This window comes from Carassius auratus, chromosome 4 (assembly GCF_003368295.1).
Source record: "Carassius auratus strain Wakin chromosome 4, ASM336829v1, whole genome shotgun sequence".
NCBI lineage: Eukaryota > Metazoa > Chordata > Actinopteri > Cypriniformes > Cyprinidae > Carassius > Carassius auratus.
In genome coordinates, this window is record NC_039246.1 from 2,715,488 (window position 1) to 2,735,234 (window position 19,747).

The 19,747-nt window shown below is 37.5% G+C and overlaps 2 protein-coding genes across 2 annotated transcripts in view; one reads left to right on the forward strand and one right to left on the reverse strand.

Annotated features, from left to right (window-relative positions):
- LOC113066531 (gastrula zinc finger protein XlCGF57.1-like) overlaps window positions 1–19,747 on the reverse strand; it is a 1,043,158-nt gene that overhangs the window by 853,549 nt on the left and 169,862 nt on the right. The window lies entirely within an intron of this gene.
- The window catches only part of LOC113065872 (von Willebrand factor A domain-containing protein 7-like), a 38,690-nt gene continuing 30,786 nt past the window's right edge, over window positions 11,844–19,747 (forward strand). Inside the window, exons 1-4 of the mRNA XM_026237427.1 lie at window positions 11,844–11,882; window positions 11,982–12,184; window positions 13,293–13,565; window positions 14,392–14,485. Coding sequence (XP_026093212.1) covers window positions 11,990–12,184; window positions 13,293–13,565; window positions 14,392–14,485 — 562 coding nt within the window. The 5' untranslated portion in view covers window positions 11,844–11,882; window positions 11,982–11,989. The remainder of the gene's footprint in view (window positions 11,883–11,981; window positions 12,185–13,292; window positions 13,566–14,391; window positions 14,486–19,747) is intronic.

Here is a 19,747-nt window from a genome sequence, read left to right on the forward strand (position 1 = left end):
AGTCAGGAACATCAATATTCTGTATTGTAATATTTGTGTTGCATAACTGATTCTTCTGTGCAATGTTCAAGTTAAGAAGCACCTAGAACAATTGTAAACAATAGGGAATTCACTTAAAGTGCAAACAAAGAACAAGTTAAGTCAGGTTTAAATATGCAAGGCAAATAAAAGCAGTCTTTTAAAACTGTTATTTAGGAACATAACTTAAACTTAAATAAAATAGTCAGTCAAAAAGCCTTTCAAAAAAACACTGACCTATCATTTAGCTTATGTTCACGTTTTTCATCAGAAAGATCAAAATATCTACATTGCAAGGGAGAAGAAAAAAAACAGTAAAAAAAAATCCTTAACAGTCTGGCAAAAAGCCTCCAGAAAAATACTGTACTATCCTTTAGCTAATGTTCAAGTTTTTCTTTAGAAACTTTCTTTTCCGCTACGAACTCCCGAACTGACTCAAATGATTCGCGATCCTGCTCCGAACTCCCGAACTGATTCAAATGATTTGCGATCCCCAAACTGACTCAAATGATTTGCGAACCTACTTTGAACTCCCGAACTGACTCAAATGATTCGCAAACCCGCTACGAACTCCCGATTCAAATGATCATCCAGTATCGCTGTCGGCCATGCTGTGAGCTTGTGTGGACAGCGTGCAATCCTATTGGCTTAACAACGGTTGCTGTGACGACGAAGCGCAAAAGGATCATGGTATATGTAGGTAACAATGATTTGTTCCGCGGGACTGTGTTTATTCCTCTTGCTTTTTGGCGGAGACCTGTCCTTTTAATATTGTAACCCAACCACGACGATATCGAGACACGTTTACCACCGCGATAGCGCGATATCGTCAATATCGTTACATCCCTACGGCACACACGAGCAAAATGTCCCTTCTTGTTGCATAATTTATAAAACACCTTTTGTAGCTGGGCACTGTGCTGAGTTAGCTAGGTGTTTGTCTGAACCGCATCTTAAACAGGACTTACGGTTCGACGAAGCGTGGGCAGTAGTCGGACGTGAATGGTGTTTCCCTCTCGCGTGATTTGGCTTGACTTGCACGGCACGCACTGGAGCATCTCTGTCGGCCGTCATTCTCTTGGCGTGCTCAGCCGCAGCTTCTAATTGTGTTGCGAGTGTAGTAGCTTTCTGTAATGTCAGGTCCGGCCCGAGTAACAGCCTCTGTCTAATATCATCACTGTGCAAATGTTCCAGCAATTGATCGCGAATCATATCATCCACTTTATCACCGAAGTCACAGTTAGCAGCGAGTGCATGTAAAGCAGCAACGTACTGTTGTATGTTTTCGTGTGAAGCTTGTACTCTTTTTCTGAATGTATGCCGCTCCACGACAACATTAACTTTGGGCATGAAGTGTTTTTTTAAAGCATCGACAGCAGAATCATATGTCTCACCGGTGTCTGGCAGTGCATAAAAGATCCGTTGACCCTCTGTGCCTAAACAATGAAGTAGTGTAGCCCTCTTCTGAGCTTCAGGCCATGCATCGCCCACTGCGTTGATAACCGTTAAATAGTTATTGAACATGCGCAACCACATGTCGAATGGCATGGTAGGCTCTCCCGGGCAAGCCAGGAACACTGACGGTGCAGAAACATGCAGAGGCATTGTTGTCAGTAACGTTATGCAAAACGTAGTATCCTCGTCGCCAATTTTGTTACATTTTGTATAAGTAATAAGCATGACGATTATCTTCCAGATCTCACTTTATTCCGAACAGTAACTTCACATGTCTTTTCACTAAGCCCCTTCTTCTTCTTCTCTGTTTAACTCACATCTCTTCTTACAATACAACGTCCCTAGAGGTAGCATTAGGAATTACCGTACATGATACAACATCTGACGTTCACAATGCATGTAATTTCTGCCTGTTTTGGAGAAGCACCCGGCTGCAGCCTGCAGATCGAGGCGGGGTTGCACGTTCTTTTAAATGCGCACTTGAGCAGTGCAGCACACTGTGACTCCATGTTGCTTTGAGCAGATCATTCTGCACCCGCGATGTGCATACGCGCTTTGAGCACTCTGTTTTGAAGCGTTTCATATTATCATGGTTTTGCCCACTGAAAGATTATTAAAAGCCTATATTTTTATTCCTAGCCTACACAGTACATTTAAAATGAGCATAATTTAATTGTATATTATTTGTGTGTAGTGTAGGCTATATAAATACATACACTTCTTAGCTCTTGACATCCATATATAAATATAAAATTGTGATATTTGCTGCGGGATGAGGGCTTCGATAACTCTCTCTTTTTTGACCATACATGTGTTTGCATCCCTGAATGTTTGTGTCACTTTTATTAGACAGGGTTGTATGATGTTTGTGTTTACAAATAATATGCATCTTGTTGTTGCACTGGCAGACAAGTTGAAGCACAAGTTGTAGAGCAAAAGTATGTGTTCCTCAATAGCTTATATTTTGGGCACGTTGTTCATTGCACTTTAGCAATTTCTCAAATAAAGCCACAATTGCCAAAGTAAGAATGTTTATATTCCTGGCTTTTTTGGAGTAAAACAGTGATTCCACTGTTACCCCTTTATCTGTGTGTAATGTTGTAGTAGCTCAAAGTGTTTTGCTGTTTAAACTTTAAACTATTCCTTTATTACTGTGATTACTGGTGAAAATAGGCAATGTGGTGAAATTTTAGAAGAGCATCAATTCATGGAAAAATATATCTTGAAATATGTGGATAAAAGGTTTCTGCCCAATGTGACCATGAAGTACAGCTTGGCAGCACTGCATCTCCATCAATGAGAAACTCTAGTTTATTATGCAAAGCTTTTAAGGCTAACTGTTGTTTTATGAATGGCAACACTCGCTACAACCTGTCAAACCTAAGTCCATTTCCAATACTTTTTAACCTAAATTAGTTTGTTAAAGACTACTTTTTTGTTTTTTACAAAAATTGACTAAAACTTGACTAAAACCTTTTCGCGTTTTCATCGACTAAAACTTGACTAAAACCTTTTTGTGTTTTTGTTGACTAAAACTATCAAGTTTATAATTGAATAAAATGTGACTAAACCTAAAAAGCATTTTCGTCCAAAAGACTAAAACTAAGACTAAAACTAAAAGGGCTGCCAAAAACAAAACGGATCAGCAGGAGTACACTGAAAATGTGAGTGCCTATATCAAAAAGTGCATTGATGATGACTGTCACCAAGACCATGACCACATGTGCAAACCAAAAGCCATGGATGACAGCAGAGGTTTGTGCACGGCTAAAGACCAGATATGTAGTATTCAGATCAGGAGATAAAACAGCCCTCAAAACAGCAAGAACCAATTCGAAATGGTCATATGCTAAAAAAAAAATCAACAATCACTTCACATACAGCAAAGACACACTAAGCCTGTGACAAGCCATTCAGACCATCACAGACTACAAGCCCCCGCCACAGGCCTGTGATAATAACATATCTCTCCCGGATACACTCAACCACTTTTGTTCACCATTTGAAATGCAGAATGACACACCTGCACAAAAACTGCCCATACCTCCCAATGACCAGGTGCTCTGTCTGTCTCCAACCGACATAAGGAAGACCCTATCTAGGATTAACCCATGCAAGGCTGTGGGTCCTGTCGACATACTTGGCTGTGTACTGAGAGACTGTGCTGAACAGCTGATATATGTCTTAACAGATATCTTTAACACCTCACAGAGCCAGACAGTCATCGCCACATGTCTCAAATTCACAACAATCATACTGGTACCAAAGAAAATACCTGTGTCCTGTCTAAACGACTACCATTACACACAGGGGCGCTGCACAAGATCCCGGGCCCTAGGCATAGGCAGTCCTAATGGGACCCCCCGCCCTTGAAAATATATATTCCAGACTTTTCAAGGGCCCTATCTTCCTTTGGGGCCCTGGTAATCAGTACTGGTTTTACCCCCAGTCCGGCGCCCCTGATTACACAGCATTGACTCAAATCAGGACGATGTGCTTTGAGGGCTAAGTCTCCCCAACACACTCGATCTGCTCCAATTTGCATACAATCCAAACCGCTCTACAGAGGATTCTATTTCCTCCACCCTCCACCTCCACCTGGCACTTACCCACCTAAATAAAGAGAATAAAGATTCCAATGTTAGAATGCTGTTTATTGACTTCAACTCAGCATTCAACACAATAATCCTACAACAGCTCATTAATAAACTAAACCTGCTGGGCCTTAACAGATCCCTCTGTAATTGGATCCTGGACTTTCTAACTGGAAGACCTCAGTCAGTCCATGCCACAACACCTTGAGCACTAACACACTGAGGACAAGGCTGTGTGCTTAGCCCACTGCTCTTCAAGCTGCTGACCCATGACTGGACTGCCAAGATCAGCTCCAATCACATCAGGTTTGCGGATGACACAACTCTGTTAGGTCTCATCAGCAACAATGAGGACTTAAGGGATGGGGCACAGCTGGCTCAATGGTGTGCCACTAGCAACCTGTCCCTCAGTGTGAGTAAGACAAAGGAGGTTGTGATGGACTTCAGGAGAAACTCCGTTGCTCACCCCCCACCCTTTACATTGACAGCTCGACTGTTGAGAGAGTCAGCAGCACTAAATTTATAGGAGTGCACATCACTGAGGATCTTACCTAGACCACCAACACCATATTACTCTACAAGAAGGCACAACAGAGGCTACACTTTCTCCACCGGCTGAAAAGAGCAAGTCTCCCTCCACCCATCATCACCACATTCTACAGAGGAACCATAGAGAGTGTGCATCACTGTCTGGTATGGGAACTGTAGTGCCGCAGACCACAAAACCATCCAGCGGACACTGAACACAGTTGCAAAAATCATCAGTGCCCCTCTCCCCTCCATCCTGGATATTTTCCACATACGATGCTCCAGCAAAGCAAACAGTATCAGTATGGTAAAGGTCCCCAACCATCACTCCCACAGTCTCTTCCAGCTCCTACCATTAGGAAGATGGTACCAGATGGTCCACTCCTTCCGATTCGGGGCAGCAACTACAGCAGCTCAAAACAGTCCTCTCACAGCAGCGAATTCATTACATTACATTACATTTATTCATTTAGCAGACGCTTTTATCCAAAGCGACTTACAGATGAAGACAGTGGAAGCAATCAAAAACAACAAAAAGAGCAATGATATATAAGTGCTATAACAAGTCTCAGTTAGCTTAACACAGTACACGTAGCATGGGAATTTAAATAAAATAATAAATAAAAAGAAAACAGATAGAATAAAAAAAATAAAAAAAAAGAATAGAGCAAGCTAGTTAGAGGTCTTTACACATACACACACACACACACATACAATTGCATAATAAATGAAAAGAAAATAGAACACAAAAAAGATTAGAAAGGTAGTTAGATTTTTTAAAGAATAGAATTAGAATAGTGAGTGTTAAAGTTAGAGGGTCAAATAAAGATGGAAGAGATGTGTTTTAAGCCGATTCTTGAAGATGGCTAAGGACTCAGCTGCTCGGATTGAGTTGGGGAGGTCATTCCACCAGAAGGGAACATTTAATTTAAAAGTCCGTAAAAGTGACTTTGTGCTTCTTTGGGATGCCACAATCAAGCGACGTTCACTTGCAGAACACAAGCTTCTAGAGGGCACATAAGTCTGAAGTAACGAATTTAGGTAAATGGGTGCAGAGCCAGTGGTAGTTTTGTAGGCAAACATCAATGCCTTGAATTTTATGCGAGCAGCTATTGGAAGCCAGTGCAAATTGATAAACAGAGGTGTGACGTGTATTCTTTTTGGCTCATTAAAAATTAATCTTGCTGCCGCGTTCTGAATTAATTGTAAAGGTTTGATAGAATTGGCTGGAAGACCTGCCAAGAGAGCATTGCAAAAGTCCAGCCTGGACAGAACAAGAGCTTGAACAAGGAGTTGTGCAGCATGTTCCCAAAGAAAGGGCTTGATCTTCTTGATGTTGAATAAAGCAAATCTGCAGGATCGGACAGTTTTAGCAATGTGGTCTGAGAAAGTCAGCTGATCATCAATCATTACTCCAAGGCTTCTAGCTGTTTTTGAAGGAGTTATGGTTGATGTGCCTATCTTGATGGTGAAATTGTGATGAAACGATGGGTTTGCTGGAATCACAAGCAGTTCTGTCTTGGCAAGGTTGAGTCGAAGGTGATGGTCCATCATCCAGGAAGAAATGTCTGTTAGACAAGCTGAGATGCGAATAGCTACAGTCGGATCATCAGGATGGTATGAGAGGTAGAGTTGAGTGTCATCAGCATAGCAGTGGTATGAAAAGCCATGTTTCTGAATGACAGAACCTAATGATGCCATGTAGACAGAGAAGAGAAGTGGTCCAAGAAATGAGCCCTGAGGCACCCCAGTAGTTAGATGTTGTGACTTGGACACCTCACCTCTCCAAGATACTTTGAAGGACCTATCTGATAGGTAAGACTCAAACCATTGAAGTGTGGTTCCTGAGATGGTCTTTGCCAGTAGGGTTGATAGGAGGATCTGGTGGTTAACCATGTCAAAAGCAGCAGACAGATCAAGCAGGATAAGTACTGAAGATCTGGATTCTGCTCTTGCCAGTCTTAGAGCTTCAACAACTGAGATCAAGACCGTCTCAGTTGAATGTCCACTTCTGAAGCCAGATTGGTTGCTGTCAAGGAGATTGTTGTGTGTGAGAAATGTAGAGACTTGTTTGAACACAGCTCGTTCAAGTGCTTTTACAATAAAAGGAAGAAGGGAAACTTGTCTGTAGTTCTCTAAAAGAGATGGGTTGAGGTTGGGTTTCTTAAGTAGTGGAGTTATATGAGCCTGTCTAAATGATGAGGGAAAAACACCAGTGTGCAGGGAAGTGTTGATGATGTGAGTGAGTGCAGGTACAACTGCAGGAGAAATGGCTTGAAGGAGATGAGATGGAATAGGATCAAGCGGGCAAGTTGTAGGGTGATTAGAAAGGATGAGTTTTGAGACTTCTGCCTCAGAGAGTGAAGAGAAGGATGTAAATGAGTGTAAGTTTGCAGGTGATATGAGCTTGACTGATTGTAGTGTGGAAAATTGTGCACTAATGTCTTTAATTTTATTAATGAAAAACGTTGCAAAGTCATGAGCTATTACAGATGAAGCAGGAGGGGGAGGAGGAGGACAAAGAAGTGAGGAAAATGTTTTAAAAAGCATGCGAGTTAGATGAATTGTTAATTTTGTTATGGTAGTATGTTATTTTAGCAGTGGAGACATTAGCAGAGAAAGAAGATAGGAGTGACTGATACACAATAAGATCAGTAGTATTTTTGGACTTGCGCCACACCCTTTCAGAAGCTCTAAGCTTAGAACGGTGTTCGCGTAGAACATTAGATAACCAAGGGGCAGAAGGGGTGTTACGGGCTGGCCTGGAAGATAAGGGGCAAACAGTGTCTAAACAAGATGTAAGAGTGGAGCAGAAAGTATCAGTAGCACTGTTAGCATCCAAAGATGCAAACAGTTTAGGGGAAGGAAGTGAAGATGAAACCATTGCAGATAGCCGAGAGAGTGAAAGTGTGCGTAGGTTATGTTGAAAGATGACATGTGGAGGGGTAAGTGATGTGTCAGGGACCATGTTGAGGTTAAGAGTGAGGAGGAAGTGATCCGACGTGTGCAGTGGAGTAAACAGAACCTGATTAGTAGAGCAGTGTCGTGTATAAATAAGGTCGAGTTGGTTGCCTGATTTGTGTGTAGCAGTAGTTGACACTCGGTTGAGATCAAAAGAGGCAAGCAGAGTGTGGAAATCGGCAAACAGAGGTTTATCTAGATGAATGTTGAAATCTCCAAGCATAACTAGGGGAGTACCATCCTCAGAAAAGGTTGAGAGCAACACATCTAAGTCATCCAAAAAGTTACCCAGTGGTCCTGGGGGTCTATAGACAACTAAAAAAATTATTTAAAAAGGGTAGGTAAAAGTAACTGAATGAGATTCAAAGGAGCTGTTGATACCCAAAGATGGTAAAGGATTACATTTCCAATCATTAGAGATGAGCAGACCAGTACCTACACCTCTTCCAGTCAAACGGGGGGAGTGGGAAAATGCTAAATTATTGGGGAGTGCTGCAGGTGTAGCAGTGTCCTCTGGTTTGATCCAGGTCTCTGTTAGGGCCATGAGATTAAGTTTTGAATGACTAATAATAGAAGTAATGAAATCGTTTTTGTTTACAGCAGACTGGCAAATCCAAAGACCAATAGGAAAAGAAAGTAGTGTATTAGCAGACATAGGCAAAGTATGCAGGTTGGTAAGATTGCGCTGTCTACATTGTGTGATGCATGGTTTACGAGTGGTAATGATAGTAGGGATCTGGAATCACATAGTGAGAATTCAAACTCTTAGTCGATGGTCACAGGACGCCTTCAAAAGCTATCAGGAAAAAAAAATTTCACACATAGAAAACCTTTCTCACTCCAAGTTAAATAAATTTGAAGCTACTGCTGCAGTGCCCGCTCTTCTAATACTGCCGCTGCATTGTCCTGTACAATCTGAGACTGCTGCCAGGTTCGGGCTCTCCTGAGCTCAGAGCCCTCCCTCCGGACAGCATGCCAAATATGCTACTAATTGCTCTACCACATTATATGTTAGTGGGAACTTTTGTAAGTATATTTAAAGTCAAAGTCTGTCAGTAGGTAAGTTGTATATAGGTTTATACTGTTCTACTAAATTGTTGTATATCTGTAATTATGTAGCACCATGGTCCTGTGAGGCACGACACTTCGTTCCACTGTATGTCCACACATGTTGTGGAATGACAATAAAGCTAAACTTGAAATGTGTCCAACCATAAATATCCTTAGACTTTGAGGACTTTAGAGACAAAACTACTCTTTCAACCTCTGACTTTGTTACTGGTCTTAGTACCAGGGCTTTGTCACTATTGTTGATTGTAGTAATTTGAAACTTTGGGCTATTTTATTCACTGAATCAATGCAGTAATGAATAAGGGCCTGTGCCACATCAGATGGGCTCTGTACAATTGTGTCATTGATCTTTGGGGAACAATCAGAAGAATGAGTGGATTAGAAAATACACAGTTCAGGAAATTTATCCACAATAGATAAGCAGTATAGGAATCAGACATTGTTGGAAAACCCTGGAATGAAATACAGTAGATTTGCATATATATATATATATATATATATATATATATATATATATATATATATATATATATATATATTAGGGGTGTCACGATTCTCCAAATCCTCGATTCGATTGCATTTTCGATTCTAAGGTCAAGGTTCGATTCGATTCTCGATTTTTACATTTATTCTCTTTAAAGCACAGATTGTCATTTTTCAAACTAGACTTTTATGTAATATAATATCTGACCTTTGTTTGCAATGTACCACATTACACTGTCAAATTTAAAACTTTTATTAACAACATAATGTAACAATAACTTATATCTTTAGTCAATTGAAAACTTAAAATAAACTGCCATCCAGTTTCTCTTTTGTAAGTGCAGTCACAAAAGATGACATACAAGTTCATAACAAAACAAACAAAAACAATAAAAAATGACTAAACTAACCTTCAAATATTACGATGTATCTATTTAAAAGATTAAAGATAAAACACTTGTTAAACACTTCAATGTCATTCATTTAGATTTATTTAATATATTAATATATATTAATATATATTTAATATAATATATCTAATAAGAGATACACATATTTTACAGACTGTAATGATGCACACACACACACACATACTGTACATACATACATAATATATATATATATATATATATATATATATATATTATCATAACAGTCTGATTAATTCTGGTTCCTGAACAGTAAACTTTGAAGTGTCAGCTTTGTGAAAGAGTCAATTATGTATCTAGTCAGAAAGACCCATAAGCAGCAACCTTTTTTTCTTTTTGTGTTAATCCACATATACGCATTATGAGTAATTTTCTCCTGATAACCCCGAAAACCAATGTTCTGTATGTGTTTTATGACCTTACTCAAGTCATTTAACATTTTTAGTTTTTCACTAACCTTGCATAACATTTTTTTTATAAAAAAAAAACAATCATGTACATACATGCATTTTACATATTATTATAGCCCAGTTTGTGCTGATTACAGTGAACTAGACTTTAGCCATTTAGATATTTATAAGTAACTGAAAAAAGCACAAATGTCAGGGCATGACAAAACTTCTCCAGGCCACAAAAATACCTTTAGACCTCAGAGGGTTAACTGACATCTGTGACATGAGAGAGAAGAGCTGCACCACCCCAGGAGGGATGAAGACCATCTCTTTTCAACAGGCCAGGTCTTCCCCAAAAACCCGTCTTATTGTCTATGAAACCTATGTTATTCTGCGGGCACCACTTAGACATCCAGACATTGAGTTATGACCGTCTGCTTTGTATCTCATCACCATGGTAAGCAGGGTTTTTCCTTATTTTGGAGTGTTACAATGTTCACAATGTGTTACAGTGTTCTTGGTGTTTGAAGAAGATCTGTAAAGTTGCAAAGACTAAAGTCTCAAATCCAATGAGATATTATTTATTAAAGTTAAGAGACAACCACAACCTCCTAAAATGGCTCATTCTAACATGCCCCCACATATCTACATCACTCTGTGGGAAGATTTGCATAACACCTCCCAAATGTTCACGCAAAGAAAGATGGTGTAACTTTGATTCTCTCAGTTGCCACCACCACAATGTTATGGAGACACAGTGTGTTTTGTTCTGAAAGCGAAACCACTTTGTTTGGCCTTCCAAAAGAGGACACACTTGAAATTAGTGCTACAGTTGTATTTACAACACTGTTTCAGAACAGACTAACCCAGATATTCAGATGTGTGCAGCACATTTTATGGAGTACCAGCAGCTGTCTAGCTGGCCAATCAGAGCACACCTCACTTTTCAGAATGATGAGCTCTGTAAAAACAGAGATGTTTCAGAATAGCGGGGCATAGAGGAGAAACAATAATGTACATTATGTGGAGAATAATGTGTTTTTTTTTACCTTAAAGTGCATAAATGCATTTCATTACACCAAATACACAAAATGATGTTCTTTTTAGCAATGACATATGACCTCTTTAATGTTATTTTTAGTGATCTCCGACTGGCGAAATCGAACATAATTAGCGCCAGCATGAAAAACAATCTCACTGAATTTACGTTTAGCATTAGCCAGCACTTTTAAATTTGCCAAGATGTCAGGCTCTGGCTCCCAGTAAACAGTGGATTATGGTGTCTCTATTTTCACGTTCTGTAAAGTTGTTAAAGCTGCTGCCCTAAAGAAAATTATGAAACTGCAGGACAGTGGTTTGTCTAAACATCCTCACATTTCCCCTCATTTCCTTATATCTCATATAAAATGTGAATATCATTACCAAAAAAACTACTTTCTCTTTGGATGAAAGGAACCTGTTGAACCGGTTGAATTACAGTACATTGTTTGTTTAGCTCTTGACTTACTGAATTATAAAATTATTGATATTCATATTCTTTTGCATATGTTTCTACTTTAATGTTGGCAAACTAGACTCTTTGAGTTGAAATCACTTAAAGCATACAGAAAACCACTTTGATGGCGAGTGTTTTCTTGAAGGTTCAGGACTTTGTCATGAAAGGTTTCAAAGATGTTAAAGCCTGTTCAAGAGAAGAACTATGAAATATCAAGAGAGATTGATTGGATTCTCTATATACTTGACTTTACATTACTTGACTTCCTATTGTGAAGAAACATTTTCCAGTAAAGATTTTATCTAAAAAGACCTTCATATTTTCCCTCATTTCCTCATACATTATATCCCCTTGTTTGATGGTGAAACAAAGAGGTGGAGCAACCCAGATATGATGACAATTTATGATCCTACCATTCCTAGCAGACAGCACAGAATCTTCTTCAGGCTGCTGTAAGGTATAATAGACATTTGATGATATTAATTTTGTTTGCATTTAAGATTGTGGTTATGCATTTTTTTGTATGTTTTATTTATTTTATCTTTTTCTTTTTCAGATTGAGCCATGATGACGCAAATCTCACTCCATACAGTTATCATCCTTTTTTTCATTCTGCAAAGTAAAGTAGGAACTCTGTCTTTCAAGTTAATGCTAACTAGATCCATTACCCACCAAGAAATAACACAAAAAGCTATTTTACAAACAACAGCAGAAGTCTGTAAGACTCAGGCACTTCAACAAGGAAGAGATTTTGTCCAGGTGAGCAAGGAAAGGAATCATTATTTTGTTGGCGCGTGTCTAAATATTATTCAATAAAATTCTAGTGCATTTAACTCTTTCCCTGTCAGCATTTTTGAAAAACGTTGCCAGCCACCATCAGCGAGTTTGATGGACTCCAGTATTTATTGCTGTATGAATATTTGAATATGCAATACACCAAAATTAAGATCATAGCTTTTATTTTTAAACAAATGTAATAAAAATGTATAAAATGATGAGAAAATCACATTTTTATAAAAAACTACATCTGTATAATATTTAGTACAATTATCAAAGCATAAATCCAGTAAATCTCTTCCATCAACATCTTCAAAGCTTGCACAGACATTTATCACTTTCTGGATCAACATTTTACTCTGTAACATTACGCAGTTTTAATTTATATGCTGTCTATTTCTGATGATCGCATTATTTATAATATGCATCTGTTTACGTAAGTGATCACTTGTTCCTCCATCTGGTTGAAGTGTATCTTTATTCGGGAGGTTTTGTACCCATTCTAAAGATGTGCAATCGCATGCCCGAGTGTATTACAGTGAAAATGTAAAATATAAAAACTTATTAATAGCGGAGAAGCGTTGTCTTCTAAATTACAAGATAACTCGTCAATGGCAGGCAAAGTTAATCTAGTACATTTACATTTACGCATTTAGCATACACTTTTATCCAAAGAAACTTAAAAATGAAGACAAAAGAAGCAATCAAACCAACAAAAGAGCAATAATATGAGTTATGTATTATGGCAAGATGATACATATAGATTATTTACTAATAAATTTAATATTGTGTTTTTATTATCATTAAAAAAAAAATCAAGCTTTCATTCCATGTATATTCGGGGCCTTAAATGTATTACTAGCTATAATTTTCTTAATGTAACCAATAATTAGTAACGGCTACAATTTTATAAGTTACCTACCCCACACTGGTTGTGCTAGAAATGACTAAACAGAATTTTTTATTTACAAACTTCCATGCATTTGCAAGTTCATGACACAATTCAGTCTGCTGATGTCTGCATACACTGTCTGTTATTTTAATGGAAGTTTACTAATATATATTACAGATTGATTATTTTCTGTTTCAGCCAAAGGTACTGACAGTTGAGTCTCTGACAGAAGCATGCTCATCTCCTACATCAGCTAAAGGTTTCCAACAAGCCATTGATACAGTTTGTGATAGTAATGCCGGGATTGATAAGCATCACATGTCGGATGCAGAATACCACTTTGATGATGAGAGTTTTGAGAAGGGACAGAACCTTATCAAATATGGTGTCACAGCTGTTAAAAATGCTGCAAATGAGAAGAACTACGAAATGGCAAGAGAGCGGTTGGGTGAGATTATGCATACTATACAGGTGTGTCATTAGAAATAACCTTTTTACTTTTGTACAATGTATCACAGAACTTATACAATAATGCAACAATCTAATTCATTATTATTCAAATATTTTAATTGTTTATTGTGCAGAATTTCTATTTAATTGTAATCAAGAAATTATTTATAAATGAAACGAAACATAAAAAAAAAAAAGATGGCGGAAGAAAGCAACAGAACCCAATCAACCGAGTCAATAAGAATCAATTGATAAAAGGGGTAGACCATTTTAGATAAGGGGATGACCTCTGAAATGGTGAAAGAAATTCAATATGATATTTTTCATAACTAATTAATTAGATTAAAACATTAAATCGACAGCCCTAATTTGGCTATGTATGTAAGGAATAATTGATGATGGGGTGTTGAATTATTAGAAAATAATGCACACCCGGGGTGGTTATGAGGCCATGACACAAAGTGGAGTAACACCTCAGGTGTACATTATTTTTCTAATAATTAAATGTAACAGAGTCAATTATTACGCTTATACTACTGTTACCACATCTCAAGACATTTTTCAGATGATCTGTTTCAAGGCATTCATAAGGTTTTTGTCATTAAAGCAAACAGTATCATCTCATTGAAAAAAATTATTTAATATTTCCATATTAATATAAATAATGAAAATAAAATTAATATTTATAATTAAAGGTATATTTCACTCAGAAATTTACAAGAAAATTCTAAAGATATTTTTTATAATGTCTATTAGACACTTCACATTGAACACAATAATGGAATTAAATTATAATTAAAATGTGAGGTTATTTCTGTGTGTCTATCTTCCTTGTATGACTCTACAGGATTTCTACAGTCACAGCAACTGGATAGAACTAGGGAATCTTTTTCCATACTCTAACCTGACCAGACCTGATGGGAAAATAGATAATACTGCAGGTATGGCAAAAATGAATGTTTTTCTGTTTTATGCATTTCATGTATACAACAATCAAACTAAACCAAACTCAACCAAAAAATGTTACACTGTTTTTTTAAATCAAATTGTTGAATTCATTCCCTGGTCTGGCTTAACTGATCTCACAAATTCAGTGAATACAAACTATTGGTTATCAATTAAAGTCAGTCTCAATAAGTATAATCCACATGGCTGATTAGTGAATTAAAGGGTTGGTTCATCAAAGAAATCATAATTATGTCATTAATAACTCACCCTCATGTTGTTCCAAACCCGTGAGACCTCCGTTTATCTTCTGAACACAGTTTAAGATATTTTAGATTTAGTCCGAGAGTTCTCAGTCCCTCCATTGAAGCTGTGTGTACGGTCTACTGTCCATGTCCAGAAAGAGAAGAAAAACATCATCAAAGTAGTCCATGTGACATCAGAGGGTCCGTTAGAATATTTTGAAACATCGAAAATACTTTTTGGTCAAAAAATAGCAAAAACTACTACTTTATTCAGCATTGTCCATTGTTTAAATCCTGACTGGAAATCCTCACATATACCATTTTTCTCTAAGAAGGAATATAATTGTGAGGATACCACCTTTTCTAGTATCTTGGACAGAAAAGGGAGATTTGAGATTGGTCTATAATTAACTATTCCTTTGGGGTCAAGTTGTGTTTTTTTATGAGAGGCTTAATAACAGCCAGTTTGAAGGTTTTGGGGACATATCCTAATGACAATGAGGAATTAATAATAGTCAGAAGAGGATCTATGACTTCTGGAAGCACCTCTTTTAGGAGCTTAGATGGTATAGGGTCTATTGCTGCAACAACTCGTCGACTTCATCGATTACGTTGACTACAAAAATACATCGACGTGCGTGAAATGCATCGACGCGTCACACTGTTTACATCTCGTGTAATGGTATACTGGGAATGGAGGAAGTTGCATTATATCACAAAAACAGAGACCACTGCAATCAAAAGTATGGGAATACTTCAAACAGAGGCCAAATAAAAAGGCCATTGTGTAAGGATAAAATAAAAAATGAAGTAAGTCTGTGTTGGCGCGGGTTTCTCCTTCTTTCCAAAGCGCTCGGCAGTTGCACCCCTGGGATGTCTGCCGTTGCTGAGCAACTATGACGTGCTCTCTCCATGAAGACGCGGAAATTTCAGCAAATGATAATCATGATCAGCTGTTCCTTCATCTTAGCTGAGCTTTCAACGTTGTTACGGGTGAGGATGAAACTGATTGGTTAGTTCTTGTCACATGCACTTCGGTGTGCTTGCGGCATTATGAAAAAGTGAGATTTTTTTAACTTGATGCAGTGTGGACGCGCCTGTTTTCGCATGTGTCGCGACCGCGTCGCTTCCATTACGAGCACGCATGCCACACACCTACATTGGAAATAACGAACTTGAGCACGCAAAAGACGCAATATGTGTACGGCCCCTTAAAAGACAACAGTCACAGACCACCGAGCCACCCTGAATCAGCTCCAGATCTCTGGAAACCATGCTAAACCATAGCAGAACCCTGACTAACAAACCTTTATTGTGATGCTAAAGAACATTTCATGATGTCTCAGACAACTGTACATTTTTGGCTACTGTGGTTTAATTAAAAGCGCTATCATAAATTCATATTTACCATGGTAAAATAATTTACTTTGCCTCTTTATTATTTTATACTGTAAAAACTTCAACCACATTGGTTGAAAATGAATAAAGGTTGAAATATTATATTAGAAGTTGTACTTACATTTTTTTGTAAAGTTATCCAAAGGATTCATTAGCTAATCAAAAAAAGAACATTAGATTAATTATTTATTGTTATAAAAATAATCGTTAGAGTAGTCGATTAATCGAAAAACAATCGTTAGATTAGTCGACAGAAAAAATAATCGATAGTTGCAGCTCTAATAGGGTCTAACATACATGTTGTTGGTTTAGATGATTTAACAAGTTTATACAATTCTTCCTCTCCTATAGTAGAGAATGAGTGGAACTGTTCCTCAGGGGGTCTATAGTGCACTGTCTGATGTGATACTGTAGTTGACGGCTGAATGGTTGTAATTTTATCTCTAATAGTATCGATTTTAGAAGTAAAGTAGTTCATAAAGTCATTACTGTTGTGGTGTTGGGAAATGTCAACACTTGTTCAGGCTTTATTTTTTCTTATATTATTTTAATATTTAATATTAATATTTTAATTTAGCCACTGTATTGAATAAATACCTGGGGTTATGTTTGTTTTCTTCTAAAAGAGAAGAAAAGTAATCAGATCTAGCAGTTTTTAATGCTTTTCTATAGGATATGCTACTTTCCCGCCAAGCAATACGAAATACCTCTAGTTTTGTTTTCCTCCATCTGCGCTCCATTTTTCGGGCTGCTCTCTTTATGGTGCGAGTATGCTTATTATACCATGGTGTCAAACTGTTTTCCTTAACCTTCCTTAAGCGTAAAGGAGCAACTGTATTCAAGTTGTTCTGAGGATATGCTAAGGAATTTGGATACATCAGGAAGATAACTTAAAAAGCAGTCCTTTGTGGTAGAAGTGATGGTTCTTCCAAACTTGTAACAAGAAGTAGAATTTACAATTTTGGCTATATTAAGTTTTATGTGATCTGAGAAATCATCTGAAGCAATATAATTTATATATATATATATATATATATATATATATATATATATATATACATCATACATACATACATACATACACATATATATATATATATATATATATATATACATCATACATACATACATACATACACATATATATATATATATATATATATATATATATATATATATATATATATATATATATATATTAGTGGTGGGCATAGATTTACATATACATTTACATTTATTCATTTAGCAGAAGCTTTTATCCAAAGCGACTTACAGATGAAGACAGTGGAAGCAATTAAAAACAACAAAAAGAGCAATCATATATAAGTGCTATAACAAGTCTCAGTTAGGTTAACACAGTACACGTAGCATGGGTTTATAAATAATATAATAAATAATAAGAAAACAGATAGAATTTAAAAAAGAATAGAGCAAGCTAGTTACACATACACACACATTTATATAATTGCATAATAAATGAAAAGAATAATAGAATACAAAAAGATTAGAAAGGTAGTTAGATTTTTTAAGAATAGAATTAGAATAGTGAGTGTTAAAGTTAGAGGGTCAAATAAATATGGAAGAGATGTGTTTTAAGCCGATTCTTGAAGATGGCTAAGGACTCAGCTGCTGGGATTGAGTTGGGGAGTTCATTCCACCAGAAGGGAACATTTAATTTAAAAGTCCGTAAAAGTGACTTTGTGCTTCTTTGGGATGCCACAATCAAGCGACGTTCACTTGCAGTACGAAAGCTTCTAGAGGCACATAAGTCTGAAGTAACAAATGTTGGTAATTAGGTGCAGAGCCAGTGGTAGTTTTGTAGGCAAACATCAATGCCTTGAATTTTATGCGAGCAGCTATTGGAAGCCAGTGCAAATTGATAAACAGAGGTGTGACGTGTATTCTTTTTGGCTCATTAAAAATTAACCTTGCTGCCGCGTTCTGAATTAATTGTAAAGGTTTGATAGAATTCTCTGGAAGACATGCCAAGAGAGCATTGCAATAGTCCAGCCTGGACAGAACAAGAGCTTGAACAAGGAGTTGTGAAGCATGTTCAGAAAGAAAGTGCTTGATCTTCTTGATGTTGAATAAAGTAAATCTGCAGGATCTGACAGTTTTAGCCATGTGGTCTAAAAAAGTCAGCTGATCATCAATCATAACTCCAAGGCTTCTAGCTGTTTTTGAAGGAGTCCACTTGGGGAGAAGGTCCACTTCTGAAGTCAGATTGGTTGCTGTCAAGGAGATTGTTGTGTGTGAGAAATGTAGAGAATTGTTTGAACACAGCTCTTACAAGTGTTTTGCAATAAAAGGAAGAAGGGAAACTTGTCTGTAGTTCTCTAAAAGAGATGGGTTGAGGTTGGGTTTCTTAAGTAGTGGAGTTATACGAGCCTGTCTAAATGATGAGGGAAAAACACCAGTGTGGAGGGAAGTGTTGATGATGTGAGTGAGTGCAGGTACAACTGCAGGAGAAATGGCTTGAAGGAGATGAGATGGAATAGGATCAAGCGGGTAAGTTGTAGGGTGATTAGAAAGGATGAGTTTTGAGATTTCTGCCTCAGAGAGTGAAGAGAAGGATGTAAATGAGTGTAAGTTTGCTGGTGATATGAGCTTGACTGATTGTGGTGTGGAAAATTGTGCACTAATGTGTTTAATATTATAAATGAAAAACGTTGCAAGGACGTCAGCTATTAGAGATGAATCAGGAGGAGGAGGAGGAGGACAAAGAAGTGAGGAAAATGTTTTAAAAAGCATGTGAGTTAGATGAATTGTTAATTTTGTTATGGTAGTATGTCATTTTAGCAGTGGAGACATTAGCAGAGAAAGAAGATAGGAGTGACTGATACACAATAAGATCAGTAGTATTTTTGGACTTGCGCCACACCCTTTCAGAAGCTCTAAGCTTAGAACGGTGTTGGCGTAGAACATCAGATAACCAAGGGGCAGAAGGGGTGTTACGGGCTGGCCTGGAAGATAAGGGGCAAACAGTGTCTAAACAAGTTGTAAGAGTGGAGCAGAAAGTATCAGTAGCACTGTTAGCATCCAAAGATGCAAACAGTTTAGGGGAAGGAAGTTAAGATGAAACCATTGCAGATAGCCGGGAGGGTGAAAGTGTGCGTAGGTTACGTCGAAAGATGACATGTGGAGGGGTAAGTGATGTGTCAGGGATCATGTTGAGGTTAAGAGTGAGGAGGAAGTGATCCGACGTGTTTAGTGGAGTAACCAGAACATGATCAGTAGAGCAGTGTCGTGTATAAATAAGATTTAATATAATATAGTAAATATAGATTATATATATAATAGATATATAGATTAATCTCACTGTGATCTTGAAATTAATTAGATTAATCTAGATTAAAATGGCCCATTCGAATTCTGCCGAAGGCATTCAGAATATGTGTGTTACCCAAATAAAATTGACAAACAGTAAGTCTTTGAGAAGGGGTTTATCAAGATAGGTGGTGCATTAGAAAAGGGGCTCATCTCCTGTTTCCAAAATGCATCACAAACTGCTTGAAAAAGCTGTAAACTAATTCCACATTACACATGGTGTAAACAACCTTACGCCTGTTTCACACATACTCCGTCTGCAGTGCGTATGCGTTTTTTATGCACCCA